The 27,807-nt window shown below is 45.4% G+C and overlaps 1 protein-coding gene across 4 annotated transcripts; it reads right to left on the bottom strand.

Moving 5' to 3' along the window:
- Nucleotides 1–113: 113 nt before the first annotated feature.
- MTARC1 (mitochondrial amidoxime reducing component 1) lies at nucleotides 114–27,778 on the bottom strand. 4 transcript variants are annotated; one of them, XM_063613957.1, is made up of 7 exons: nucleotides 27,231–27,777; nucleotides 22,815–22,988; nucleotides 17,668–17,830; nucleotides 16,484–16,624; nucleotides 9,336–9,397; nucleotides 9,175–9,246; nucleotides 114–1,377 (listed from the first exon to the last, which is right to left on the bottom strand). In XM_063613957.1, exons 1-7 carry the CDS (start codon nucleotides 27,503–27,505, stop codon nucleotides 1,338–1,340), a joined length of 927 nt encoding a protein of 308 aa, XP_063470027.1. In that variant the 5' UTR covers nucleotides 27,506–27,777; the 3' UTR covers nucleotides 114–1,337. The 4 variants fall into 4 exon arrangements, with proteins under 4 accessions (XP_063470027.1, XP_055090390.1, XP_055090391.1 ...); XM_055234415.2 differs by having other exon boundaries at nucleotides 114–1,212; nucleotides 27,231–27,775; XM_055234417.2 differs by lacking the exon at nucleotides 114–1,377 and adding an exon at nucleotides 8,925–9,095 and having other exon boundaries at nucleotides 27,231–27,776.
- Nucleotides 27,779–27,807: the final 29 nt, after the last annotated feature.

The raw sequence follows: 27,807 nt of genomic DNA, 5'->3' as shown, positions 1-27,807 counted from the left end.
TCTCCCACCTTGGCCTTCCAAAGTGCTGGAATTACAGGCATGAGCCCCTGTGCCCAGCCTCAGTCAGCTTTCACAGTCTAACTTTGTGCCAAGAAGTTAGTAAGATTCGAAACTAGTCAAAGTAGCTTCTATTTATTCACAGTTTTAAAAACATTTTTCAAGTTTAGTCAACTTCCCAATATAATCAAGGGACAAAATGGCAATAAAAAATACACTTCATCAGATCTTAGAGTTATACAATCAGTTAAAAAATAGATATTGGGTTTTAAACAACTGACATATGCTTTCCTTTTCCCCCTTTAAAGGTTTTCAGTAGTCTATCTGAAATCACTGAATCACTTTTCTTCTCCTCCACAGACTTCAGAACTTTTTCACCTGGAACTGGAGAAAGAGCACTCAGTCATTACCTGAGAGGAATGACAAGGATCCAGGGGACCTCCATGACTACACAACCACCCTCCTGGGCACCTTTAGGAAATTCAATGCTGTTGAGAAGCAGCAGGGCCAGATCCAGATCTATGGAAAATTAATATCTGCAGTGCTTCCTGAAGATCACCTCAGTCTTCATGCCATTTCAAAAGCTAGCCGGAGGCTTGAGAAGAAAAGGGAAGTGGCATTCCAGCCATATTTGGGGAGCATATTTAATTTTCATTGCGTACCTCATGAACGGGGCAATAACACATTCTAGGACATTCTTCCAGCCCACCCACTCTTCCTCTTTCTCTTCTTCTCTTTTCCTAACGAGTGGTAGTGACAGGCTGCAAGTCTGCGCTCTTGGTACATAAACGGAGAAGCAGGAGAAAGAACTATTCCATAATCAGTTAAACAGGGAGTTTTCAGAATCCTGTCTTGTCACTTAAGTGACTTACTGAAGTCCTACTAAGTTATTGAGACTATATTTCTTTGCTTTTTGCACTGGGACATTGAAGCACTGAGACACGAAAAGTCCAAAAGAGGAAAAATGTGAAAATCACAAATTTAAAGAAAATGTTGAGGTCTCAGTTCTGAAACACCATGATTCAAGTGTTGTCATTTTTAAGAACATTTTTAAAAGGCGTCTAATATTCCAGGACATACAGTTCCCATTACTGGCCCAGCAGGTACACAGGGTCTCCCACTTTGATGGTCCCTGGGTTTTCCAGCACAAAATACTGCCCAAAGAGTGGTGATTTTCCATATAACTTTCGTTCTGAAGGGTCACACTGGCGATAACTGCAATAGGAAAAGATCATGATGAGTCACAGCCAAGCAGACGCAAGAGCTCAACCAGCACGTCGCTTCCATCCCACACAGGGCCTCCGCATGCGCAGCTGGAGAGGGCACGATCCCGTCAAAGGTCAACAGAACAGCGCCTCCTGGAGTGGGGCAGTGAACAGCCTGCCCAGCAAACGACAGAAGCATAAGCAATGGCCACATCCCCACATCTTTTCTCTACGTTCATGTTCCCCCTTTCGGCATTAAGACGTTAGATACTGGGCCGGGCGTGGTGGCTCACATCTGTAATCCCAGCACTTTGGGAGGCCGAAGCGGGCAGATCACAAGGTCAGGAGATCGAGACCATCTGGCTAACATGGTGAAACCCCGTCTCTACTAAAAATACAAAAAATTAGCCGGGTGTGGTGGCGGGTGCCTGTAGTCCCAGCTACTCGGGAGGCTGAGGCAGGAGAATGGCGTCAACTCGGGAGGCGGAGCTTGCAGTGAGCCGAGATTGTGCCACTGCGCTCCAGCCTGGGCAACAGAGGAAGACTCCGCCTCAAAAAAAAAAAAATTAGATACTCAGTGTGTCTAGACATACTTTATCATCTTCCTTTGCCCTAGGCATCTTTCCTCCTATCTCCTCCATGTCTGTCACCTGAACCACCGTCCTAGCCATCACTTGGGCTGGGAGCCCATCCTTTGCACCACTGTCCTCTCTTCCCACAGCCTGTCCACAGCTGCCCAGTTCCAAGGTTCTTCCTGTACAACATCATTTGACTTGGCTTGCTTTTCCTCATTCCGACTGTCACGATCTTGCTTCCAGCATGCTCAGACTATCATAATAACTTCTTAACCAACCTCTCTTCCTCATTCTCTACCTGTTTTCAATTCATTGTTGACACTTCACTATATCACTGTTTTAATTGTATTCTGGTCTTATCATTCCTAGGCTCACAAACATTCCATGGCTCCCCAGTGCCTAAAGAATAACATTCCAACTATTCAGCCTGGTGTGTAGGGCTCTACCTGGCCCCAGCCTGCTTTTTCAGACCTGTTGCCATCTGCTCCTTACCTATGCCTCTGCAGCTCTCTGTTGGATTTCACCTTGCTTTGCATTATACTGACTCGGTGAGTCCTCTGTGATTCCTGTGGGATGCCCCTCCTCCAGGTCCCCATGCTTTAGAATTGTACCTGCCTCAAGGCCCAACTCAAACACCACATCTCCCAGGAAGGAAGCCCAGGTTCCCCCAGCTATAAGTAATTCCCCCCCTCAATTCTCTTTGCCCCTCTAACACTCACATGTCTTGTCCTGTAATGTCAGGGCACAAGTTTGTCTGTTCTACAAGGCAGAGTCCCTGGAGAACAGGAGCTGTGATTAATGCCCTTGTACTGCTCATGCCCAATGCCCGGCCTCCTACGACACCTGTGACCCACCATTGTTTGCTAGCTGGATTAGTATGCTCACGAGCATAACCATCTGTCAGAGGCAGTATAAATATGAATATTTTTGTCCAGCAGAAAATTAAAGAAGCCACAGGGAGAGGGCACATGGGCAGATGTGTGGGACTCACATGGCAAGATTCCCCCACCTTCCCCACTGGGAAGAAGTTAACCTTCAGTTTTTTATTTAATCTAACCCTAATTTTACATCATTTTTATATTTAAAACATTTTTAGATAAATCATTCATTTTATTCTGCCTTGCTTTAAAAAAAAGTGAAAAAGTGACTGCAATAACTTGGTTCTAATGTTGTTCTTCAAACCAGAAATGGTTAAGGAGAAAACAGAGGGTCAAATCTAGAACCACCTTCTGGAGACCCACAGCTCCTTCCCCAGACTGTAACCATCCTGCAGGCAGCACTGGGTCCACTTCGTTCTCTGTTGCATTCTCATGGCCTGGAACAGTGCCTCACACATACACTGTACCACTCAAAAATAATGTTGGTTGAACAATGAATGAACAAATGAATGAATGAATGAAAATAATGAGCTGCTGACACAGGCTTCCCTGCCTTGCCAAGAGTATTTCCCCTCTCTGTAATCAGGTTTCTGCAATGCCCTTGGACCTGACAAACCAGGCATCTCTCCTAGCCTGGCTCTCCTCTTTCAGCATGCAACACTCATGACATTCTGAGATCTGTCAGAGGTGACCTCTTCAGGAACAGGGGACACATCAGCTGCTTGTATGGGTGTTTCTGTTGCTGCCAAGCTCTGTAGTCTAAGAGTCCAGACTCTCGTTATCTTGGGGAGAAATTGAGAGTTGGAGTTCTGCGCATCACACATGGATAGTTTATAAGGAACTTTACACATGTTCTCTCTTTTAATCCTTACAACCTGCCTATGTGGGAATTTGTCTTTTCTTCATTTTACAGTTAAGTCTCAGGGGAATAACAGACTTGCCTGAGATCACAGATCTAAAGGATCCAGCTGGGGCCAGAGCCCAGGCCTGGCTGACTTCAGAGTCTAGTGGACTCTTCCCACCTAGGATGTAACCCTGGTCATCGACATCCTCCTGAGTACACCCGCAGGCCTGAGAAGAACCGAGGGGTCTCCCAATTTAGTCATCTACACCAATTTCTAGCCACTTACATTTTTCACCTATCCCTTCCTGCCAGCCAAGCACATACACACTCACTCCCCTACCAGGTAATGAGGAGCAGAGGACCGTAAAGAGCGGCTGCCCCTCCCGGCACAGCCTCCCTAAACTGCACAGGTCGGGGTGAGGGAGTTGCTTTGTGAAAGTGCAGGTGTGGTCACCGGCTCACAAGTGGCGGTCCACTCCGCTGTCTAGGAGTAGAAGCGGGAAGAGCTATGGGAGTGGAAAAGGGGTTCTCGGCGGGCCGGCCTGCCAGGGCTTTCCTACAGCTGCCTGGTTTTGCTGCGGGCTCTCACCGCCTCCTGCACCACCTCCTCCTGCTGCTGCTGCTGAAGCCCGCCTCCAAGATATGGGAAGACTCAACGAGGTCACTAGCGCCCCCTTGTGGCACTACGAGGTATTGCAAGCAGTCTATGAATTCGTGTGCACACCAAGTTCAACACTGAAATAGTATTCTTTCATACATGGGTCTTCTACGATTTTTTAAATATATGACTTTTCATATGTGTATTCCTGCTGGTATTAATAAATTAAAACTCATTTAAAATCTTCCTTAGTGCACTTTCTCCTTAAATGAATACGAAACATAACTATTCTAATGAGCAAGAAGCCCAAGACACTTTATTTAGCTTAAAACCGAGGTCTCTATTATTTACAAGGTGCAATGTAAATGGAAACAGTTTGTTACCTTTAAAGTGCCATGCACCACAGAGGGCTGCTCCTTGTTTACACTGCCTGGTTTATGCATTCACTGGTCAACGTCCAGGCCATGACTCCAGGCAGAGTATCTGGTCACTGCCTGATCCCACCACTGGCGTTCATGGGACCATAAGTCACCAGGGGCAGAAGCCATTCCTGAGGCCTCATGACTGCCTATCTCTATGGCCATGTTAAGAATTAAACAGCATTGTTAATCGCAATACTTTGGGAAGCCAAGGCAGACACGTCACCTGAGGTCAGGACTTTGAGACCAGCCTGGTCAACATGGTGAAACCCTGTCTCTGCTAAAAATACAAAAATTAGCCAGGCACAGTGGTGCATGCCTGTAATCCCAGCTACTTGGGAGACCGAGGCATGAGAATTGCTTGAACCCAGGAGGCGGAGGTTGCAGAGAGCTGAGATTGCTCCACTGTGCTCCAGCCTGGATGACAGAGTGAGACTCTGTCTCAATAAATAAATAAAGAAAAGAAAAAATTAGACGGCATCATGAATGTTCCCGGGAGAGGTGCCACAGTGAACCTCCAGAGGCTGGCCACTGGGCAAGTTCGTGTTAGGTTTCATTTAAAGCAGCCTCTGAGTATAGGAAGAAGTGTGCTCAGGCTTCTCCTCCTCTCAGAAGGTGTCAAGTTTATAAACGGGGGCTCTCAATGACCGCAGCTTACATGGTCACTGTGTACAGTATTTTATCATCTATAAAAATCCTATATCTTGCCTTATTCCAGTCTACCAGAAGAGGTATTACAAGTCTAGTTTATATACCAATAAACAAACTGTGAGTTGAAGAGCCTAAGCGACTTGCCAATGTCACACAATTAGGAGGTGACAGCCAGACTAGGGTGGAGAGTCTGTCTCCTCCCATGGAGTTAGCACTGCTATATCTTCTGTGTTTAGCTCAGCAGAGCACAGCCTGACACAAGTGGCTGCTGGCAAACGTCATCACTGTCACAGTATTCGTGCATCCAGCAAAACGTTTTTTTGAGTACCCATGCAGTAACTGTGCTAGATTCTTTCCATTAGGGGCAAGATGTCATGGAAGCAACAATGGCAGACTCCAGCCATTCCTTCAACCATGGGGATCAGTGTGTACATCACTTTCCCTTAAGAAAGAAACAAAAAATTCCATCTTCATATTTTCCTGTTAGCAGACAGGCCTCCACTGTGCCGCCCGCTGTGAGTATTTTACAGACAAAGGCTCCCCTATGCCTCTGTATTTCTTTTTCTTGCACTGCTGTGGCACCCCAGGTTCTCCCTGTGGGTGACTAACATCAGGAGGCAGGGCTGGGCAGGCAGAGAGGTCTCCCAGCTGAGCGCTTGCATTCCAGAAGCAACCCCAGCCATGGGCACCATGAGTGCCCAGAGGCAGAAAGCGGTGAGGCTCTGAGCAACCTGCCCAACAGCAGAGAGGCTGTGGACACCACTGTTTGCTTCCCTTCCCATGATTTATGGGATGCGGCCAGGACTTTCTCTTCCCGATTTATGACCACCTGTCTTGGGAAGAACATAAATTACACATCCATGGCAATTTAAATCTCAGCAAGAGATAGGAGAAGACACCTAGGCTGGCCGCACTGTCTCCTGGGGTATTAGAAGCAATTAGGGCTGGATTGTTGGGCTTCACAAAGCCTGCAGAAGATCAGGGGGGTGTGCTGGCTCCTTGCGCCCCCCGCCTTCCCACCCTCACTCTGTGTTTAGGGTCAATTATCCTCCTTCTATAAACACAGGCTCCCAATGGAGGAAGAGGGGCACTGAAGATGCGGAGAACGAGCCCAAACTCGTGAAGTGCTTTGGGGGGGCCGTTTCTGCAAGAGCATAAACCTTCTAAATCCAGAGGGAAGGACGCCCCACACCGAGCAACACCCTGGGGGAAGAGAGAGAACAAGATGGACAAAAAAGGATGACAGCCAATTCCCCAAACCACTTGGCTGATTTACACAGAATCATCTATTTCTGTCCTGCCTCCCTTATTTTATAGGGAAGAACACTCGGGCCTGAGTGGGGCTGGGGGTAGGAGCACAGCAGTCGGTGTGCTGCAGATCCAGGTCTCCTGACTTCCAGCCTGGGATCTTCCCGCTGGCCCACCCTGCTTTCTACCCCTATTAACTCCTCCGTGGCCATGGAAAACAGGAAGACTGAGTTCTGGTTTGTTCTGATGGTGAGTGAGTGCATTTCAAAGAACAGCTATAACCCTGCCCCTCTCATCAATGTTCTGTCACACATAGTGACATTTCCCCCAAAATTTTACTATGAAAATTCTCAAACAGGCAAATGGTGAAATAATTTTACAGCAAACACCCATTTACCCACTGCTTGAATTCTGAGCTTAACACTTGACTATATATATATTTTTTTCTTTTTTTTTTTTTTGAGACAGAGTCTCACTCTGTCATCCAAACTGGAATGCAGTGGCACAATCTCAGCTCACTACAACCTCCACCTCTCGGGTTCAAACGATTCTCCTACCTCAGCCTCCTGAGTAGCTGCAAATACAAGTGACCGCCACCATGCCCACCTAAGTTTTGTATTTTTAGGAGAGACAGGGTTTCACTATGTTGGCCAGGCTGGTCTCGAACTCCTGACCTCAAGTCATCCATCAGCCTCAGTCTCCCAAAGTGCTGGGATTATAGGCATGAGCCATCGTGCCTGGCCTTGACTATGTTTTCTTTATCACACATGTATCTATCCATCAATCCACTGTATTGTCTTTTTGCATTTCCAAGTAAGTTGCAGACACTAGTACATTTCAACTCTGAACAGTTCAGCCTGAATATTACCTAGAGTAAAAACCATTATTTGCTTTTTTTTTTTGAGGTGAAAGTTACATGGAATGAAATATACCAAACTTAAATGCTCCACAATATTAGCTTTTTAAAGAAAAGTTGTTAATGTTTTGAGTATTGAGAAACATCCCTCAAAATATTGGGATTCCCTTAGGCTGGTCTGTAGCCCCCTCTTTGAATGTTGCTGCAAATCACACCCAACACTGTTGGAGCCAGGTAGAGATGAGCCGCTTGCTATCCACCTAGGATTCCTTGAGTCCCACAAACTCCCTTCTCCGTAATTCCCTCCACCCACCCTGTTTGACTTCCCTGCTGACCACTGTCTCTCTGCCAGGTGGCCTAGGCCCTCATGGCCACCTGCTAACCTTGCTGCAGCCTGGCCCACACCCTGGGACTTATCTCCTATAGGATGACAGGTGCTGGCCAGAGAGGTCAGGCCACAGCCTCATGCTCAGGGGTGAGGTGACAGCAGGGATGACAGCCCTCCAGCCCAGGGCTTCAGCTTGCCCAGAGAGGGGGCCAGATCTGGGACAGTAGAATTGTCAGGGAGGGATTGGTGCTGATCAAAGAAGACTGAATCGTTGGCCCCCAAAAAGGCCATGAGGTTGGTGAGAGGTGGAAGCAAGGGGAGGCAGACAGTCTCACGTTACAGGGAATGAGTCCTGCTCCACAAAGCCTAGTGCAACCTCTCTGTCATGCGCTCGTTCATGATGGTTTTGATACAAGATAGTCACATCTCAATTGCATTCCTTCCTCAAGATTCCCAGGGCCCTCCCTTCTACAAGTTATACCTGGGGGTGCCAAGTCAGGACCAAAGCCAAGGAAGGGTCTTACGCAAAGCCAAGGAAGGGTCTCAGGGGCTATAGAGATGAGACCTGACACCTGGCCTGTGACTCAGCATTCAATGTCAAAAGGACCAACGAACAGAAGCACCCTTAGTTCATTTCCAGAGTTTCAGCAATTTCCTGGGTCCCAAATTTGGCAGATAATAGCACTGAAGTGCTTGGATACTAAACTGTTATTGTTGTTGTTTTCACAAAAGTAATGCAGAGTAATTATAGAAAGTTTAGAGACTGCATATAAGAATAACCCTTTTCCATAATTCTATGACTGTACCAAGAGTATCTCCATTTTGTTTTATATCCTTTCAGCCTTTTATCTACTCATACATTTATATGCTTTTTAAAAGGTAAAATCAAATAAAAATGAAAAAGTAAATAGTGCTATTTTATAATCAACTTTGTAAAATCAACACGGCATCTTGACTATATACAATTTAAAATGATTCTCGGTACTGTGTCTTTTACTTAAAATTTTTCCTTAAGAAATTTTAAAGTAAACATAAAAGTAGAATAGTGCAATAAACCCCCACATAATTATCACCCAGATTCTATTTATGAAGATTGTGACACATTTTTAAAATGTACTCATCTATCCTTTTTTTCTTTTTGCTAAAATAATATATAGCAAGTTCCAGATGTCACATCACTTCACTCCTACACACATACTTCAATCAGCTTCTCTAAAATATATTGACATTTCTTATATAACCACAATGCCATTAGGACACCTAGTACATTTTTTGGTATCATCTAATACTCAGCCTGTAATAAAATTTGTCAAAATACATAAGCAACTTTTAAACATTGATTTATTTGAATTACGATTTCTAAACGAAAAATAAAAGTCTTTGTTTAAGCAGACATGTTGGTGTCCAAAACACCAGGGAATGTTTCCCAAATTATCTCGTTAATGGGACTCTCTTGAGTTTCAAGACTACGTGGGTGGTGTTTTCACTGCTTCCTCCTATAAACATTAACCAACAAATATTGCTTCTGTTCCCAGCACCTAAACCCAAGGATGAGCCCCGTCTGCCCAGTCCTACCTCTTCAGTGTTTCCAGCGGCTCCTTCCTGCTCATGACACCGGTGTCTGGGTCCACAGTGGTTAAAATGCATCTGGACACACACACAGAGCATCATAAGGGGGACAGAGCAGAGTGACCTTATCCCCACCCTCACCCCACAGGGACAGAAAAGCACCTTACCTGGAACAAGCCATCACCCTTTTCAGTTCCACGTCACCAATAAGAAGCTCATCCCAAGAATCCTAGGGGACAAAGCACAAATTCCCATGAGCACCTCTGGGCCCTGCCCCTGACACGTGTGCAGAGACTTCCCAGGAGCCCTCGCACCTAATGATGTCACCCACATCAGCGATGGCAGCCTTCTGCTCTCCCCCAGCCCTGCTCTGCCAAGCGAAACCCACACACCTTGGCGTTCCCTCTCTCTGGCTTTGATATGCCAATTCATTCCCCTGAGATGAGATTTCTCTCTCCTCTCACTTGTAAAAATGTCACGGAAACTCACCTCGCTCAGGGAGGCTCCCTGATGATCCCACTTGACTGGTGGTGGGAGGTGGGGTGCACAAAGTGAATGGGGTGGGTGAAAGTGGGGAGGGGGACAGATGGGGGCATTGCTCATTACTTCAGATTATATCAGATCCCTCCGTGCCTGCCTGAAGTCATATGGATCAAGAGCCTTAAGTCACTGAGTATGTGCATGTCTCCCCTGGCCAGATAGGGACACATCAGGAGCAGGACCAGCAGCCTCATTCCTCTTTGATTTTTGCTGGAGCATTTACGAAGCACTGCAGCCAGGGGAGCTGTGGGCTGGGTCAGTGGAGCCTACTTTCCATGACAAACCACATTAGTGGACCAAGGCCCTCCAATACAGCAGCCGAGATAGGCCATACATACATGGAATTCTAAAGATCAATATTTTATTTTTAAATGGCAGAAATATTTACAAAAAGCACTCCAAGGCAGCACGTCATGTGTTGGTTTAACCGTGCTGGCAATACTTACTCTGGGGATTCAGAGGCACAGCTCTCCAGGCTGGTCTGGTTAGAGGAAGTTTTATAAGGAATAGGTAAGATGGGTGCTGAGTCTAAAAGGGCAGAGAGTTTGAGAGGCACAAAAGAAGGGTAAGGGGACTCCAGGCAGAGGGGACAGCGATAAGAAGGAAGGGCACCAAGGAGGCAAAGGACATTTGATTATAGTCCTGACCTTCTTACCCTTGGAGAGAATTGCCCACCACACGAGGGCGGAAGGCAAAGACCTGAAGTTAAAAAGCAAACTGCCTTGTCCTTGGTTGATCGTGAGCTCAGAATTTTAACTCCAATAGTGTGTGTTATTCTTGATATATATGACACAGGGGTTTTGTTCTGTCGTAAATCATAAAATGGATCTCAAGCACATATTTTCAACAGTCCAGAAAACTGGGCACAGCGGATTAGCACAGCCACAGCCTGTCCTGTGAACATTTCTCCACAAGGGGGCACTATGGCTACAAAAAAACACATAAAAAGGGTATAAAAGGAGAGAAATAAGGGTTCCACTTAGGAAATTAAGTTATTCTTACTTAAAGAAATACTTCCAGAGCCCCTTCTATGTCCAATAAAAACTATTGGGGATTGAGTCAGAAGCACTGATGAGCCCAGGAAAGTCTTCCTACAGCACCTGGAGGGAGGTGACCAGTTCAAACAGGACAAGCCTGGTATGGGAGAGGCTCAGAGCACACCATAGCTTCAGAGAAAGGAGGGAGCGCTTTGAGGTCCAGCAATCAGAGCAGGCTTCCCAGGGGAGGGGGCTTTTAATCCAGGCTTTTAGAGAATGTCAAGAGTTTTAAGTAGGGAAGGGAGTAAGATTCTCAGTGACCAGGAGACACCAGTTTGCAGTTTGGAGCTTTCACTGGTGATATGGTTTGGCTGTGTCTCCACCCAAATCTCATCTTGAATTGTAGCTCCCATAATCCCCATGTGTCATGGGAGGGACCCAGTTGGAGGTAATTGAATCACGGGGGCGGGTGTTTCCCATGCTTTTTTTGTGATAGTGAATAAATCTCATGAGATCTCATGAGGGCAGTTCCCCTGCACGCGCTCTCTTGCCTGCCACCATGTAAGACGTGCCTTTGCTTCTCCTTCACCTTCTGCCATGATTGTGAGGCCTCCCCAGCCATGTGGAACTGTGAGTCCATTAAGCCTCTTTTTCTTTATAAATTACCCAGTCTCAGGTATTTCTTCATAGCAGTATGAAAATGAACTAATACAGTTGGTAATAAAGGCTGGAAAAGCAGACTGTGGCAAGGTTACAGAGGAATGTAATGATTGAGTGGGAAGTTTGGACCTTTGCGACATGGAGAGCCACTAAAGGCTTCTGAGCAAGGCAGCAACACTGATGATCTGTTACAAACGTTTAGAGCGGGAGAGATCACGCTGATCAGCTCTGGGAGGCTTGGCTGTGGCAACATGCAGGAGGGAGCACTCAGTGGTCCAAACTTGAAGTAGCAAACGTCCGATCTGGCTGGTGGCTAAGAATAGAAAGGGGAGCTGACATGGCTGGGGCTGGGAGGAACACAGCAGAGGGAGGAGCCAGGGCCGACTGTCATGCTCTGAGCCTGGGTGAAAGGAAAAAACATGCTGCCCTGGATAGAAACTGTGAAGTCAACAGAAGGAGTTTGGGGGCCAGGCGCAGTGGCTCATGCCTGTAATCCCAGCACTTTGGGAGGCCAAGGCGGGTGGATCACCTGAGGTTAGGAGTTCGAGACCAGCCTGGCCAACATGGCAAAACCCTGTCTATACTAAAAATACAAAAATCAGCCGGGCATGGTGGTGTTTGCCTGTAATCCCAGCTACTCAAGAGGCTGAGGCAGGAGAATCGCTTGAACCTGGGAGGCGGAGGTTACAGTGAGCTGGGATCATGCCACTGCACTCCGGCCTGGGTGACAGAACAAGACTCTGTTTCAAAAAAGAAAGAAAGAATGAGTTTAGTGAGGTGGGGTGAGGGTGTAGGGGCTGGGGTGGGAGCACATAAGTCTGAGTTTCTCTGTCAACCAACAAAGAGTCGGAACTGTGGCGCAGCACTCCAGAGGGAGTCCTGGGTGGACATTTGAGGGACCTATGTCAGGTGATAGAGGGCAATGCTGCAGGAGACAGTGTGATCACCAAGGAGGGGAGAGAAAAGGGTCAAGGCCAGAACTCTTGGAAGTAAGGAATGAGGACAAACGGCAGAGAAGCAAGGGCAGTACAGCTAAAGGAGAAACGTTTCGGTAAGTAGTGCCCATGTGTCCTCAAAGCGGGGTGGTGGCGACTGAGAAACAGTCACTGACTGTGGCAGGTGGGGTGGTTGTCTCTACTGTGGCTTCGGGGAGAGTGAGGTGTAAGAAATGAGTGTGGGGAGTGCCGATGATGAAGGGAGGCAGAGAAAAACCACAGTTGCTGAGAAGGTAGGTTCTGAGATGAGGAGTGGGCCTGCTTTCTGGAAACTTCCATGCAGGTCCTTGGCCTTCCTCCATGCTAGCCTGCTCTCCCAGCTGCACCCTGGCCCTGCCTGCTCTAATCCTTCTCCAGGCTCCTGGCAGAGGCAAATGTGTATCATGCAAATCGGATTCAGTCACTCCCTGGCCAAAAATTCTTCCCAGACTCCTCAAAACCTGACACCAAGTACCTGTGCTCTCAGCTCCCCTCCTCTCCCGAGCCCCAGCACTGCAAGATGGCCATTCTCTCCTACCTTCATAGCCCTGTGTATGCACCCCTCCCTCAGCGCCCCCCGTTCTCCTGGACAATACTTATCCGGTCATTCATTTAACAGATAATTAATGCACACCTTCTATGTGCCAGGGGCTCTCCTAGGGACTGGAGATACAGCAGCCCCTGTCCTCAAGGAGCTTGCATAGGGGAAACAGACAATACACTGATACCTAAGTATACACAGCTTGTTAGGTGGGGTGTGTGCTGTGGGGGGCTGGGTGAGCGGGGTCAGTGAAGCCCACAGCAGGGGACTGAAAGAGGCACTGGAGTGAGCCATGAGGCCTGTGAGGGAAGGTATGCCAGGCTGAGGACTCAGCCAGGGCACAGAAAAAAGGCCAGTATGGCTGGGGCACAGTGAGACAGCAGAGGGGAGTGAGAGGAGAAGGGGCTGGGAGCTGGCGGGGTGCAGGTCATGTTGGGCCTTCAAGGCAATCCATAAGGATCCCATCTTTTACTTGAAGAAAGGTGGAGAACCATGAGAGGGCTTTGAGCAGACGAATCACATGATGTTACTTACATCAACAGGGTTACCTTGACAGATGTGCTGAGAACAGTCCATGGATGGTGGCAGGACTGGGTCAAGGGCAGGGCAGGGAGGCCAGTGAAGCCAGGCTGTTGCAGCACCAGTGGTGACTGCATCCGGGTAGAGACGGGAGTGGGGAGGAAGGCCCAGCCACCAAGATCTGTCAACTGTACGAACTTAGGATGTGAGAGAAAGAGAAGAAGAAAGGGTGGTTCGCAGTTTGGGGCCTGAGCCAGCGGAAGTCAGAGCTGTTGTGTGCTGAGATGGGCAAGACAGCACAGCAGGCTTTGGGGTGGAAACCTGACCCTCAATTTCAGACATTCTGACGTTGGATTAGACATCCGCGTGGAGATATGGAGAAGCAGGGGAAAGCTCGGGCAGAAGGATATAGTTAGGGGTCCTCAGGGCAGAGAAGGTCTTAAAAACAGATGATAAAAAAAAAGAAAGAAAGAAAGAAAGAAAGAAAGAAAGAAAGAAAGAAAGAAAGAAAGAAAGAAAGAAAGAAAGAGAAAGAAAGAAAGAACAGATCAGAAAAGTGAGTGCAGACAAATGAGAAAGGGTCTGAGACCGGAGCCCTGGGTGCCCCACGCTTCAGCTCACCCCATAATGCAGGTGTTAGTCACGTCCCCACGTCTGGCTGCTCACCACCCTCCTGGCCATATCTCACTGGGCTGTGACTGCTTGTTCACTATCTGACCACACTGAGCTCCTTAGGAGAAGCAAGTGCATTTCTTCAACCCTTGTTCTCATGTGTCTATTCACAGTGCATGCCACACAGTGGCAGCAACCCACTCAATGATGGGTGAATTACTAAAAACAAGGCCGGCTCAGCCACCACTGTGTTACCGCCCAGCTTCACATACAGAATGTTCTCAATTAGGAAACACTCAGAGATAGAGAGACAGGGGTTTTTAGAGTAAGATTCAACTGAAAGAAATCTCCGAGATCTGGAGTTCTACTCTGGGCCATCTCCTCTTCTCCTCTCATCTGAATCTTACTGTCACAGAATTTTGGAGTGGAAATGCCTTCAGCATGACCCTCGGTGCACAGATCACACCAGGGGGAAAGAAAGCTTAAAGTCGATCATAGGGAAAAAGCTGGTGTCTGAGCCAAACTCCCAGGAATGAAACTCTTCCTTACCTCTCTGCGGTACTTAATGTCCTAGAACTTTTCCACAAATTGTCATCGACCTTGATTCTCACAGCTCCCATCAGGCGAGGGAGTCATTAAAATTGCCCGTGTTTTACAACTGCAAGAAGCAGATGCCTCGGCGGGTTTGGTGACCTGTCCAGGCTTGTACGGTCACTTGCTGAAGCAGGTGGATTAGAATCCAGCTGTCCCAGCCCCACACATATGCCCTAGAATTCTCAGGGTTCCTCTGGCCTTGTAGAATTGGGGTTCAAAACCCAGCCCCTCCTTGCTGTGGTGTAGCCTAGGGCAGGCCACCTCACCTCCCCAAGCCTCTCTCTTCTCTCCTGTAAGATAGGAATGATAGCTTTATCCCGCTGGGCTGCTATGAGGCATAGAAGAGACAACATACTTAAGCACAACACAAGTATTCATTCAAAACCCTCCCCATTCATTTCTCTTTTCCTGAGAAGGAATGTTCTCAGGAGAAATGGCTCTCTTAGCCATAGCTGGTGGGAGATGAATATCAAGGAGATGGTCAAAGGCAACAAAACACTGATTATTTTCCTGTTGTCTAAGTCAGGCTGGCCCATGGTGCACAGGAGCAGGACAGGCAGAACTTCCTCGTCACAAAGAAGCACTGAGAGACGCCCAACCCAGGACCATGGGGGACATGCACACAGTCCACCCGCCCCACACTAGGAAGTTCTCCGCCATCTTTAGAAGAAACGCTACCCTTGGAAGTTTGGAGCAATGAGTATTTTATATGAAGCATTAGCGGTGGATTTGGGCGTACTTTTATTATCCTCTATCGACTGATATTGCTTTTCTATGTCTCATAAATTACATTATCCAAATTGACCCTTCAACAGACCCTTAAGGTAACCCTAGGCAGAAATATGATCATCTCATTGTTCAGGCAAGGTAAATGGGACTTAGCGGGGCTGCTCAAAGTCATGCAGAAGCCAGCGCAGAAGCTGAAACCAGCCCTCACATCCTCTGGTTTGAATGTGGCAGTCAAATTCTTAGATTATTTCTCTTTCAGCACATTTTGCCTCCGTACAGCAAAAGTGAAGAACAGAATTGGTTCCTCTGAGTATAAAAGGTTAAAACTCAATTGCTTTGACTCCATTTTTCCCTGTTATGGAGGAAATGGGCAGACGTAAGAACCACTATATTGTCCCCTTTACCTCTCCCTTCTCAACATAAATATGAGGCACAACCAGAGCTCCTGAATTCCTAGCTGGGGGTCAGGGTTTCTGTTGAGTATCCACAGCTGGTGGCCATTCACCAAGCCTCTAGGCCACCAACCTCTGCCTTCGTGGAAGCCCAGGGAGAGAATCAGGTTAAATAGCCAAAGGCTATTTATTACAAAGGTAAATTTGCTGCCAGAATCCTGTGGAATCCCAGAAACCAAGCCTCAGGGCTGTTCAAGCTAAGTCACCATGCAGACATCTGAGGGCAGATGGAAGGTGGCACTGCAAGCGTTTCAGGGTAGTGCCATCAAGCTTAGGGGCAACAACCTCTCCCAACCCTCACCCAGCAGCCTTGCAGTAAATGCCTGTCTTCTCCAAGAGAGCCGTCTACTAAACAGGAAGACCATCCTTTAACAAGACAGGAGCACACACTTTCTTTGTTCCATGGCCCACACAGATCGTGTAGTCTGTGCAAGAAAATGTGACTCAACAACGAACCTGTCAACTCAGAATTCTCCTTAGAAGCCTCAGATCCTGAACTGCCTCCTTGATAACAGTCTCTGACCCATCAATATTTGCATCCTCCACACAGAAGTCTGCACTTATTAGGTGCTGAATAAATCTAAAAATCAAATTGTTATGTATTACAGAGTTGATAAATAATGCATCCTTCAGAATAATCTAATCCAATGTCAAAGACTCTCATACTTTAAAAAAGAAGTCAAATCCAAGGAAAGATGCAAAGGGGCACAGCGTTACCTCCGCATAGACATCGCATCCTGAAATTACAATATTGGGCCTGAAGTTGGTTGCTTTAACTTTCTTCTCTAGCCTGGAGTTGAGATCCGCCAGTGACGCCTCAGAAAGGATCAAGAATGGGCTGGTGTCTGAGTAAGCAATCTGATAAGGAAATAGACATTGTTGTAACACGTGGCACACCAACTTTCCAGTGGTTAGGTGTGCCTAGCTCCTAGACATAGCCGCCACGCTCCACCCCACCCCACACACAATCTTTCAAAGTAGTTCTCTTGTTCTTTTAATAGAAGTCACAGTGACTCAGAAACTGCATGGTGGAATGAAGGGAACAAGGACTCAGAATCAATCCTAAGCTGCCACAAGGCGTGTGCCCTTGGGGACATCACTGAACCTTTCTAAGCCTCCCGTTTCTCAAATGTTTAATAAGGTGATTGAGTTCGATCACCTCATTATGTTTGATTTAAATGTTCACTAATTCCATGAATACTTATTTTATGCAACTTACAAATTAATATTTATGTTGACCATAATTTATGCACTTGCTTGTTTCTTTATTTATATATTTTGAGACAGAGTCTCCTTGTTGCCTGGGCTGTAGTGCAATGGCGCCATCAGAGATCACTGCAGCCTCAACTCCCTGGACTCAAGCAATCCTCCCACCTCAGCCTCCTTAGTAGTAAGGACTACAGCATAATTTATTTTTTTTATGGCCATGGTAAAAGCAGTATATGGTACTACCAACCCTGCTTTTATGATGAATCCTTGGAGCTTTATGCCATTAAGGCTGATCATTTGAGTCTGTGTATCTCCATACCCATGCCAAGTTGCACAACTGGAATCTGACATACAACTAACTGCAAACCGTAAAAATTCTGGACTCCATGTGCAATTACAGAACAGAATGAAAAAAAGACACTGGTGCAGGACAGTTTTGAAACCCTACTGGCATCACAATGCTTACACAAATAGGAAGGTAGATGCTCAAGGGCAAAAATTCAAGAGTCCCCCAAACGAAGAAACAAACAACGCTTCCAAGGGAAGGGCTTTATTTCTGCCTACTGCTTGTGATCTGAGCTACCAGAGGGCTGCCCCGAAAACAACAGAGCCGAGGTCATCAGAGATGCCACCTGAGCCCCCTGGTCTGGGGGTGACTGCTTTCTACCCGTGGAGGCAGCAGAAACTCTCACCTGGTCCTTGGGTCGGAACAAGTCTGCTATTTCGTGAGGACGTCTTGGTAGCATGTGAGGCTCGAAGTGCACCAGGCGGTAGGGCTCTGACTTCAGGAAGCTAGTTATCCATTGGGCGGCAGCCTCGCCACAGTCCTTGCCCTCGATCTCCAGGCCATGCACTCTGCAGGGGTGGCAGGAACAAAGCGCAGACATGGCTTTGAAAATCCATGCACCCTAATATGTGCTAGTTACATCAGAAAAGCTGCTCCTAGCTGTAACGTTACTGTCATTTCTTAATTATCAGAAGACGTAATTTTAGTCCTGGCCCTGACTCCAAACCTGCGTAAGGCCAAATGAAAATGAAAGCAGCACCCCTTTAAGCTTTGCTTTCCCCATTTTAAAAATCAAGTTTTGTACAACTGTGTCCCTCTACCTGGAAGGAATGCAGGGAGGATGAAATGAAATAATATATTTGAAAATGTACTGAGTTCTCCAGAAGAAAACTAATGTATCAGTATAAAGTAAACTTAGAATTACTGCAAAATCTAGTTCACCCAGCTGAATAGCGACCAGAAATCTTTATTCACAGGCCTGGCTATACTTTGCCAGTATAGTAACAGCAACAATATGAAAATGTTCTATAAAGTCTAAAACATTACAGATAATAACTTTATATATAACAAACATTAACAATAATATTATATTTATTTAATAATAACAATAATAATCTACTGGATTTGATTGCAAGTTATAACTTTGCAGGATTTGAAGTTCCACTCCCCAGCACATAGTCGTATGTAGGGCTGTTTGGCATTATATGAATTTCACAGCTATAGAGAGGAAAATAAATGCTATGGTGTAGGCCAGTGTTTCACAAAGTGCAGGACCATTACCACTGCTGGCATTCAAGAAAATTGTAGATGGCACCTGGGTATAGCATTAAATAACGGTGAATTGCACAGAGAGAAATTCCAGTTTAGTGGTAATAAATCTTTACCTTTTAGCAACACTTGATAATCACCTCTTTTAACAAAGAAAGAACACACCTTAGGTCCAGAGACCTCTGTAGGCAACAGCTTCTAGCTAGAATTTAGTAATGTTTTAGCATATTGAGTGTTTGTTACTTTCTGGCAAATTATATAGGTAGCCATATAAAGTTTGTATACAGGTAGCCATATAAGGTTTATAGGTAGCCACATAAATTTATATATAAACCCATATATATAAATTATATAGGCAGCCATACAAAGCCATATACCTGGCAAATTATATGGGTAGCTACATAAAGTTTCTTTTTTAAATAAATGTGTTTAAGATTAGTTTTTAAGCAGAATCAATTTAAAGAGAAATATTAAGTAAACAAGAGTACAGGCGGTGTATGGTTTTGCCTACTATCGTCGTGGTGTTATGCAAATGCTAGAAGTTTGAGAAAGCTTAGTGGATCAAGTAAATCCACTTGGGTGAGCATTCCATTCCCACAAATGACTAGCTCCATGGCCTCGGTCATAGTTTCTTATTCTGAGACTCAGTTTCTTCATCAATAAAATGGGGGTAGAAGCAGAACTTTGTCGTGAGGATTAGGAACAATCCGTAAGAAGTCCCCAAACAATTCTTAGGACTGGGATATGCTCAGTAGGTAGTGATGACCTAGGGTCCCCCAACCAAGTTATTTCAAGCTATCTTTGTATAGTTACTCCATAAATCAAACATTTAATCAAACAAAAGCATCCATTCTCTAATAATAATGTATAAATGGATTTTTATATTATAAAATATATTGAGTATAGTATCCTATATTTTTATATAATTTTATTTTATTGCTTTATATCTAAAATGAGAAATCATTACTAACAGTGTCTGGGTTACATTAAGCAGTGAGATTAGTGTATTCAAAGTTTTCACAAATTTAAAAAACTTTTTATTGAAGTGTAACACTCATGTAGAAAAGTGCACTGCTGTAGTATATGACTTGATACCTTTTTGCACACTGTCACCCCCCACATTCTAAATTAACTCCTGAGAATCAGAGGGCTGAAATATGCACCCAAGGCCTATGAAGTAATGAGACCATTTACAAAGACCAGGAGTGCCTGCCTTACTCTTTTCTGGATCAAGATGAAAAATAAATAAAATGAATAAAATAAACATACCCAAATTTATACACCCAAATGGATATTACCTTTCAGAACAGTCACCTTGGAAAGTAATCATTCTAACCTAATATTAATCGTATCTACTTATTACTACTTTTAAGCCTAACCTCATTTTTTAACCAAAATAAAATGGTCCTGTCGTTTTCTTATTCACAGGGTTTAGCTCCAAATAATGTTTTACTTTTCCCGAAAATCAAATCCACCAGTTCTAGAACCGAATATATGTGGGGGGCTTAGCATCTGTGTGTGTGTGTGCAGTTTAATGTCTGAAATGCTAATTTCAGAAGCATCTTGTGAAATGGCAGCATTACCAAATATCTAGGTATGGAGACAGCCTTGAAGGTCATCTCCTTGTTAGATGCCTCTTTGTTGGTGCCTATGAGAAAAAAAAAAAAAAATCACCCTTCTTTCTCCAGAGTCAAACCCTTACAGCCCACCAAGGCACCCTCTCAGTCTCAACTTGCCATTCGGCAGCCCAGGGCTTCCCTTAGTTGCTTTCATAGGAGGGTGGGAGGGCACACACAGCGGAGGATGTAGACAGGAAGTCTGCTTTGACTCCTTGGGGCTTCAATTGGCAATAATTATTTTTACGAAGTCAAAGCATTTGCATCTATCTTGGGCCATTTAAACATCTGCCCTGTTAATCTGACACTGATTTCCATTGCAATATCTATTTCTAGATCCTGGGGTTCAGGTTCATAATCACCCAGAACTTGAGGCCTTTCAAGGAGTAGAATTTGTTCTGACTTCTTCCTGCTCCTCCCACATTTCTCCTGAGTTCTGATTGGCCTCTGCTGTATCTTGGCCCCAGCACCCCACCTGCACACTGTCCCAAAGAGTGCAAGTGAAGAATTAAAATAAAATTCCAAATGCTCCTATAACCTTTGACCCTTTGACAAAGATAATGTAGGCATGGCTTGAGATGGTTTGAGGTTTGAGGCTGTTTGTCTGAATAATCCATAGCAAAAGTCCTTAATTCTGTGTATCTTATTAGTAGCAGGCAAGGCATGTGAGAAAATCAAGTAACATCTTCGACCATGAAAACAGGCGTACTGCCTGTGATCACGACCCCAGCGCCCCAAGAACTCATCAGAAATCTTTAGGAAACTGTGGGCTGAGGTTACAACTCCCTCATAAGAGAATAGGTTGGGCTGTCAAAAGAAACCTGAGTCCAGATGATCCTTGGAATCTTTGCTCAAAGAGTCTGTATACTACTATAGCATGTCTAAGCCTTTTTATTTTGCAATTTCCAAGCATGCCCTTGTTTAGTCTTTTGGGCATGGACCAAATGCCCATATGGGACTGTGAAAAAAGTTTCAACACAATTTCAAATGAATTAAAAATTAAACAAAAAAATTAACTATAAGAAAATATGGGTAAATATCTAACCATGGCAAATAAACACAAATCAGGACATGGACAAACATGAAATACAAATTGCAATATGAATATTTAAAAGCTTACCTCACTCAGGGAAAAATACAAATTAAATTAACAAGAAATTATCATTTTTGCCCACAAAAATGGCAAAATGTTTTTTAACATAATGGTTAAAATGGAATCGGTAAAACCATTCTGCAAAGAATTTAGCAAGATGCATCAAAAGCCTACGGGATCCATATTCTTATTTCAAACAAAACCACTGCTAGAATATTTTCCCTAAGAAAACAACAAATGATATATACAAAGATTTATGCCAAGATATTCATCACATTCTTCTTAATACCTGGAAAAAAATTAAGACAATCAAAATGTTTAATCATGGGGCATATTAAAACGCATTAGAGGACACCCACAAAATGAAATATTATGCCAACATGAAAAATGGTGCCCTTAAAGATTTTTTAACAATATGAAAAAATACTCAACATATGAATTTAAGTATATAAACAATAGTAAAGGATTTTTTGTATTATTTCAATTTGGTTTTTAAGTAGTAGGCATAGGGACTGAAAGAAAATATGCCACAATATTAATTACAGTTATCACAGATAGTTTCTTTTTTTTTTTTTTTTTTTTTGGTATTTCCCAAATGTTCAACAATGAATATGTACCATTTTTCTAATCTGAAAAACCACCAAATTCCAAAAAGCATATTATCATGTTTAAAACGCTAAAATGTAGAAATTACATCAGTATTGCATTTTGTGAACTTTTCTGGGTCTTTAGACATTGTTCAGATCACTACATTTTTTGAGGTGATGCTATTTTTTTATGATAGGCTATAAACTACATGTAACATTCACACTGCATCTTTATTCCAAATGCAGAAACTATAACAAGAATATAACTGGACCAACTTTAATTTTCCCATAATGAGATAAGAAATGAACTCTAGACATGACTTCTTGGAGGCAAAACTAGTTTTCCTAGAAGAATTGCTTCGTTGCAGCCCTTCTGATGTTGAGGGAAGGGCTTGTGTACGGAACATCCTCCTGGGTTACATCCCCAGCCTCATTCTGACACTGACCCCTGGGCAGCCGCTGGCTGGATCACTCTTCTAGCTAGAGCTGTTCTTTTCTATTTTGGAACTTCCTTTCATTAGAACTAAATCTTACGGGTCACATAGCCATTTGCAACTCCTTTCCTAACTCAGATTTGGAAGGTGCCCAGTTTTTCTAAGCCAAGTAGAAAAAGTTCTATGAGAATACATAGATCAAGTCTCACCTCTGCTAGGACACTCGCCCCCACCACTCACACCCCATTTTTGTGCTTGATCTTTGGGTGCTGTTATTTTTCTCTTGCTGACATGTCAATATGCTTTTGTTCTCATGGGTTTCTACATAGCACTTTCATGTCTGTCATCTCCACAACACAAGTTTCTGAAGCTGCTTCCTTCTTTCTCCTTCTTTTAGATCTTCATAATGTTGAGGACTTGGTTCTATATATGGTACACATGCAATCAACGGTTCATTATTGATATGTTTCTCAGGATTCCCTCTAGAGTTTATGTTTTCTCAAAATTGCATGACTATTCATTCACACAAGGGCTACGACCTGCCCTTTCCTTACCTGCACTTGTGCACTGCATTTGAGGTGGGCGTTTTGATGGGCAGTAGTAGGTCCTTTGTGTAGGCTGCACTGAGAGTCAGGATGTCACCATCACAGGTCAGGGAAATCAGGACCAGGCGAGGTTCCTGGCGAGCAGTAACCATGTTTCCCTTCTGATTGATCACAAGCCAAAACCTGCCGTTTTCAAAACACAGGATATGTGTGAACCATTATGACAGGAAGCCAGACCCTGGAGGAGCTTCAATTAGATATTGTTGTCATCTTTGATTTCTGCCCCATAAGCCTGGCGTGTGTGAGTTTGAGTGTGTGTGTCTGTCTGTCCTAAACATCAGCACACAGGACTGAGTCTGTCACTTAATTTCAAAGGGTTTAATAAACACTCAAGCATCCAACATATATCTGGAGAACAGTTTGAGCTCTTTGATGGCACAGAAATCAAAGATGTTAATTATATTTTCATCTCAATCTCTAGAAAGCCTGATCACTTTCATTAAACATGCCCCAAGCAGATGACAAAAATCTATTTTACGGGAAGACTTGAAGGGCAGGAGGAAGCACAGGGCCTGGCATCTGGTAGGCAATAGGCTCTTGTCAGTGGAAATAGCAAGACTGTTGCTTATATTGTTCACAGGGCATGGCGTTTAGCTGAGCAACACACAGTGCCACTTATATCTACCAGTTCCAGCCCCCATCTTTTTAAAATTTTTATGTTCCAATATTCAGTGCTGTCCATTCTGCAATTTGCTAAACTAGACAGTATTTTTTTTTCTGGCCCAGTATTCCTGGCCTATAGGTACTTCCTAGAGAAAAAGATAAATGGAGAAATAAAGGTAATATAGAAAGAGCCATTTCCAGAACAAGAACAACACGTTTTTGTAGGTTATCTCTCAGCTACCAAAGAAGCAAAACATATTGGCATTTCAATCCTTACAGTACACACTGATCAAACGATTACAGTTATAGAAGTGAGCATGTGCTTTTGAGATTTCCAGACATACGAAAAAAATATGGCCGGTACTTTAGGTCGTTCAAGATATTTCTTGCATCACTTCCAGCAGGTTATCATGGTTGAGTTGTTCAGCTACACTAGAAAAATATGCTTAGTATAAGCCCTTTCTGTAACTGCCCTCTTATCAGACTTTGTTTCTGCACAGACAGAGGCCTGCCCTGCCCCAAATCCTTGAGACCAGCAGGTGAATATTCTCTCTAATATTCTTCCTGGTAATGGCAGTTTACATCTTTCTAAAATGCAAATCTAACTTTATGACCCCCTCATTCAAAATCCCTCCATGGTTCCTGCTTTCAGGATAAGACCAACTCCTAAACAAAGGCATGCACAGCCCTTCATGATCCAGCTGCTGCTCCAGCCATTCTTACCTCCTGAGGTCTTCACACAGGCCAGTCTTTTATATATTTATTTTTTAATTGCAGTAAAATATATAGAAAACATAAAATACCTAGCATACTCCTATGTATAGACCCCAAAGAACTGAAAACAGGAACTCAAACAGATATTTGTGTATCAATGTTTATTGCAGCTTTAATCAAAATGCTGAAAAAGTGGTAACAGCCCGAGTGTCCATCAACAGAGAATGGAATTTTTTTAATGTGATTTTAACCATTTTGAAGTGTGCAATTCAGTGGCAGTAAAGTACATTCGCAGTGTTGTGCAACCATCACCACTATTTGCAAAATCTTTTCATCACCCCAAACAGAAACTCTGTACCAATTAAGCAATCACTCCTCGTTTTCCCCTTCCCCCAGCCCCCGGTAACATCTAATCCACTTTGTGTCTATAAATTTATCTACTAGACATTTCATATAATTGGAATTATGCAATATTTGTCCTTTTGTGTCTAGCTTATTTCAATTAGCATTATGTTTTCCAGGGCCATCCATGTTGTAGCACGTATCAGAACTTCATTCCTTTTCATGGCTGAATAATATTCCATCGTGTGTATATACCACATTTTGCTTATCCACTCATCCATCAATGGACCTTAGTTGTCTCCACCTTTTGACTACTGTAAATAACATCATAATGAACATTCAACACTCAGTGCTGCAAAGAACATTCATCCTATTTATGTCCCAGTTCCTTTTGGTAAATACGTTAGAGTAAGCTTGTCCAACCCGTGGCCCATGGGCCATGTGTGGCCCAAGACAGCTTTGAATGCAGCCCAACACAAATTCATAAACTTTCTTAAAACATTACGAGATTTTTTTTGTTTTTGTTTTTGTTTTTGCTCATCAGCTATTGTTAGTGTTAGTGTATTTTATGTGTGGCCCAAGACAATTCTTCTTCCGATGTGGCCCAGGGAAGCAAAAAGATTGGACCCCCCTGGCATTGACTATGCCAGCCTTTCCCCCAGCATACCCCATCCTCGCAAGCCGATGTCTTTGCCCAGCTTATTCCCTCTCTAGAAAGTTCTTCTCCCAATTTACTTGCCCAGCAAGTTCTGAATCATTTTCCAGTTTTCAGCTCAAGCTGTTACTTCCTCTCTGAAGTTGTCCCTGATGGCCCCAGCCAGCTTCCAGCACTGCATCCTCTATGCTGGCACCCTGGCACGTGTCACAACCTCTGTTTAGTCGGTTGTCACCTAGGACTGTAAGCTAGTGTTGGCTTCTTTTTATCACACTTTCTGGGAGTGTGTGATGAACGAAAATAAAGAATTTATCATAGTGTCTGGTACAAAGCCCAGCTCTTCTTGTCATCTATTGTAATATGAGCCCAAAAACTGCTTTTTGAATCTAAGTAGTAAAATTCCAGTGCCCTTTGCCTCTGGGGCCTACAAAAACTAATTCAGTAAACTCTACCACTTTTCAGAGCCTACTATACAAAACATGGATTTTTTTTTTTTTTTTTTTTTTTTTTTTGAGACTGAGTCTCACTCTGTCGCTCAGGCTGGAGTACAGTGGCGCCATCTCCGCCATAGTGGAGCTCTGCAAGCTCCACCTCCCGGGTTCACGCCATTCTCCTGCCTCAGTTTCCTGAGTAGCTGGGACTACAGGCTCCCGCCACCAAGCTCGGCTAATTTTTTGTATTTTTTAGTAGAGAAGGGGTTTCACCGTGTTAGCCAGGATGGTCTCAATCTCCTGACCTGTGATCCACCCACCTCGGCCTCCCAAAGTGCTGGGATTACAGGCGTGAGCCACCGCGCCTGGCCCAAAACATGGAATATTTAGGATTCTTGGCTTCCTTCCTGAAGCAAAGATGCATGCATCACTCACCTTTCAACTATGTCATGAATCGCCCTCTGTCTGGGGAGCTGGTAGGAGAAAGGTTACAGCTCCCATTAGTCCTGTGGTGCTTGCTGAACTGCGAGGGCTGATCTGGAAAGGAGTTTCAAGTGCAGCCTCACAATAAGACCCGAGGCTGGCCTGAAGCCAGACCCTAAAGAGGACAAAGCTGCCAGCTCCCGGGTTTTGCAGCCTTCGCTGAACCCCAGGAATCCACGTAGCTCTCAGAACTCAGACAGGACATTAACAAAATCACTCTTTACAAAGCCCCAGTGTGCTAAAGAAAATAAGAGTCCTGGTTCTGCTGCTGTGTGGCTCTGAACTCAGCTTCTTTATCCACAAGAGTGCTTGAGAGAATTGGGGAAAATAGCATCTGCAATGCCCCCCTACCTTTTTTTTTTTTTTTTTTTTGAGACGGAGTCTCGCTCTGTTGCCCAGGCTGGAGTGCAGTGGCGCAATCTTGGCTCACTGCAACTTCCACCTCCCGGGTTCAAGCGACTCTCCTGCCTCAGCCTCCTGAGTAGCTGGGATTACAGGTGCCCGCCACCACGTCTGGCTAATTTTTGTTTTTGTTTGTTTGTTTTTAGTAGAGACGCAGTTTCACCATGTTGGTCAGGCTGGTCTCGAACTCCTGACCTCAGGTGATGCACCCGCCTCGGCCTCCCAAAGTGCTGGGATTACAGGCGTGAGCCACCGCGCCCGAGTATTCGTTGAACTGCTGTCATTACTATTATGAGCTCCGCCTTGTTGCGCTCTTGGAGGGCTGGACTCTACAGTTCCAGCTTTCCCCAAGATCTCAAGAAAATCACTCAAAATAAAGCACCTGAGAACCAATCTCTTTAAGCTAGCCGCCTCCACTAAATGGAGATTAAGAAGTTTGCTCACTGGCAGACACCTGGGAGCGATACCACCCCCCAGCAGGAGCACATGACGCCAAAGAGCCAGTGAGAGGTGGAAATCCGCCCACCCCGGGAAAACGGGTCCACGCGCTCAGAGTCCCAGAGCCCCGGGGTCTGATGCTGGGGGGTGAGGGTTCCTTTTTCTCTTTGGCCTTGTCTCACCCAACTCCCAGTTTCTTTGTAATAGGAGGAGGGACCTGTAAGCAGACTCTGCAGACCTCCCCTGCGCTCCGCCCTTCTCACCCCCTTGCTGCCCCGCGCCCGCGCTTGGCCGTACCTGTCCCGCAGGTTGCCGCTTCGCAGCCCCATGGCCGTGCACTCTGCCTCGCTCACCGGCACCCCCTTGCAGGATTTCACAGGGTAGATCCAGAGCTGCGCCACGGTGCCCACCTGCTGCAGCAGCCGCCGGCGCCGCGTGGGCCAGGCGCAGCGCCAGGCGACAGCCCCCAGCGCCACCGCGGTCAGTCCCAGCGCGGCGACCCCGAGCCACCCGGGCCGGGGGTGCGCGAGGAGGACAAAGCGGGCCAGCGCGGAGGAGCCGGCGGCACCCATGGCTGGCTTCTCCGCGAGGTGGCGGCGGCAAGGCCGGATCGCGCTGGCCGCCCCGGGCCGCTGGGGGAAGGTGCGGCCTTTGGCCCCGAGCCCAAAGGGTGGGCAGCTCCTGAACCCTTCCGGGCCAATCAGAGCAGTGCGTCCTTCTGGGGGGAGGCGCGGGGAGTGGGAGGTGGTGGCTCAGCTTCCACGTGGTCTGCGCCCCACTGCCTCAACAACCTTCCGTCGCCTGCGCTGCAGGGCGCTGTGCCCTCCCCCACGATCGCTGCAAGTGACCAATTTATTTACTTACGTATTTATGG

The sequence above is a fragment of the Symphalangus syndactylus genome, chromosome 19 (assembly GCF_028878055.3).
Source record: "Symphalangus syndactylus isolate Jambi chromosome 19, NHGRI_mSymSyn1-v2.1_pri, whole genome shotgun sequence".
NCBI lineage: Eukaryota > Metazoa > Chordata > Mammalia > Primates > Hylobatidae > Symphalangus > Symphalangus syndactylus.
The sequence above is the reverse complement of the archived record's forward strand: the minus strand, read 5'-3'. Positions and strand labels throughout refer to the sequence as shown.

What these genes read in the sequence shown, in the direction of transcription:
- MTARC1 (XM_055234415.2), bottom strand. Translation starts at nt 27,505, where the DNA reads ATGGGTGCCGCCGGCTCCTCCGCGCTGGCCCGCTTTGTCCTCCTCGCG. An exon ending in AGCGGCAACCTGCGGGACAG is followed by an intron (nt 22,989 to 27,230) that starts GTACGGCCAAGC and finishes TGAAAACGGCAG; the next exon opens with GTTTTGGCTTGTGATCAATC. An exon ending in CCGCTGGAAACACTGAAGAG is followed by an intron (nt 1,213 to 9,174) that starts GTAGGACTGGGC and finishes TTCCTATTGCAG; the next exon opens with TTATCGCCAGTGTGACCCTT.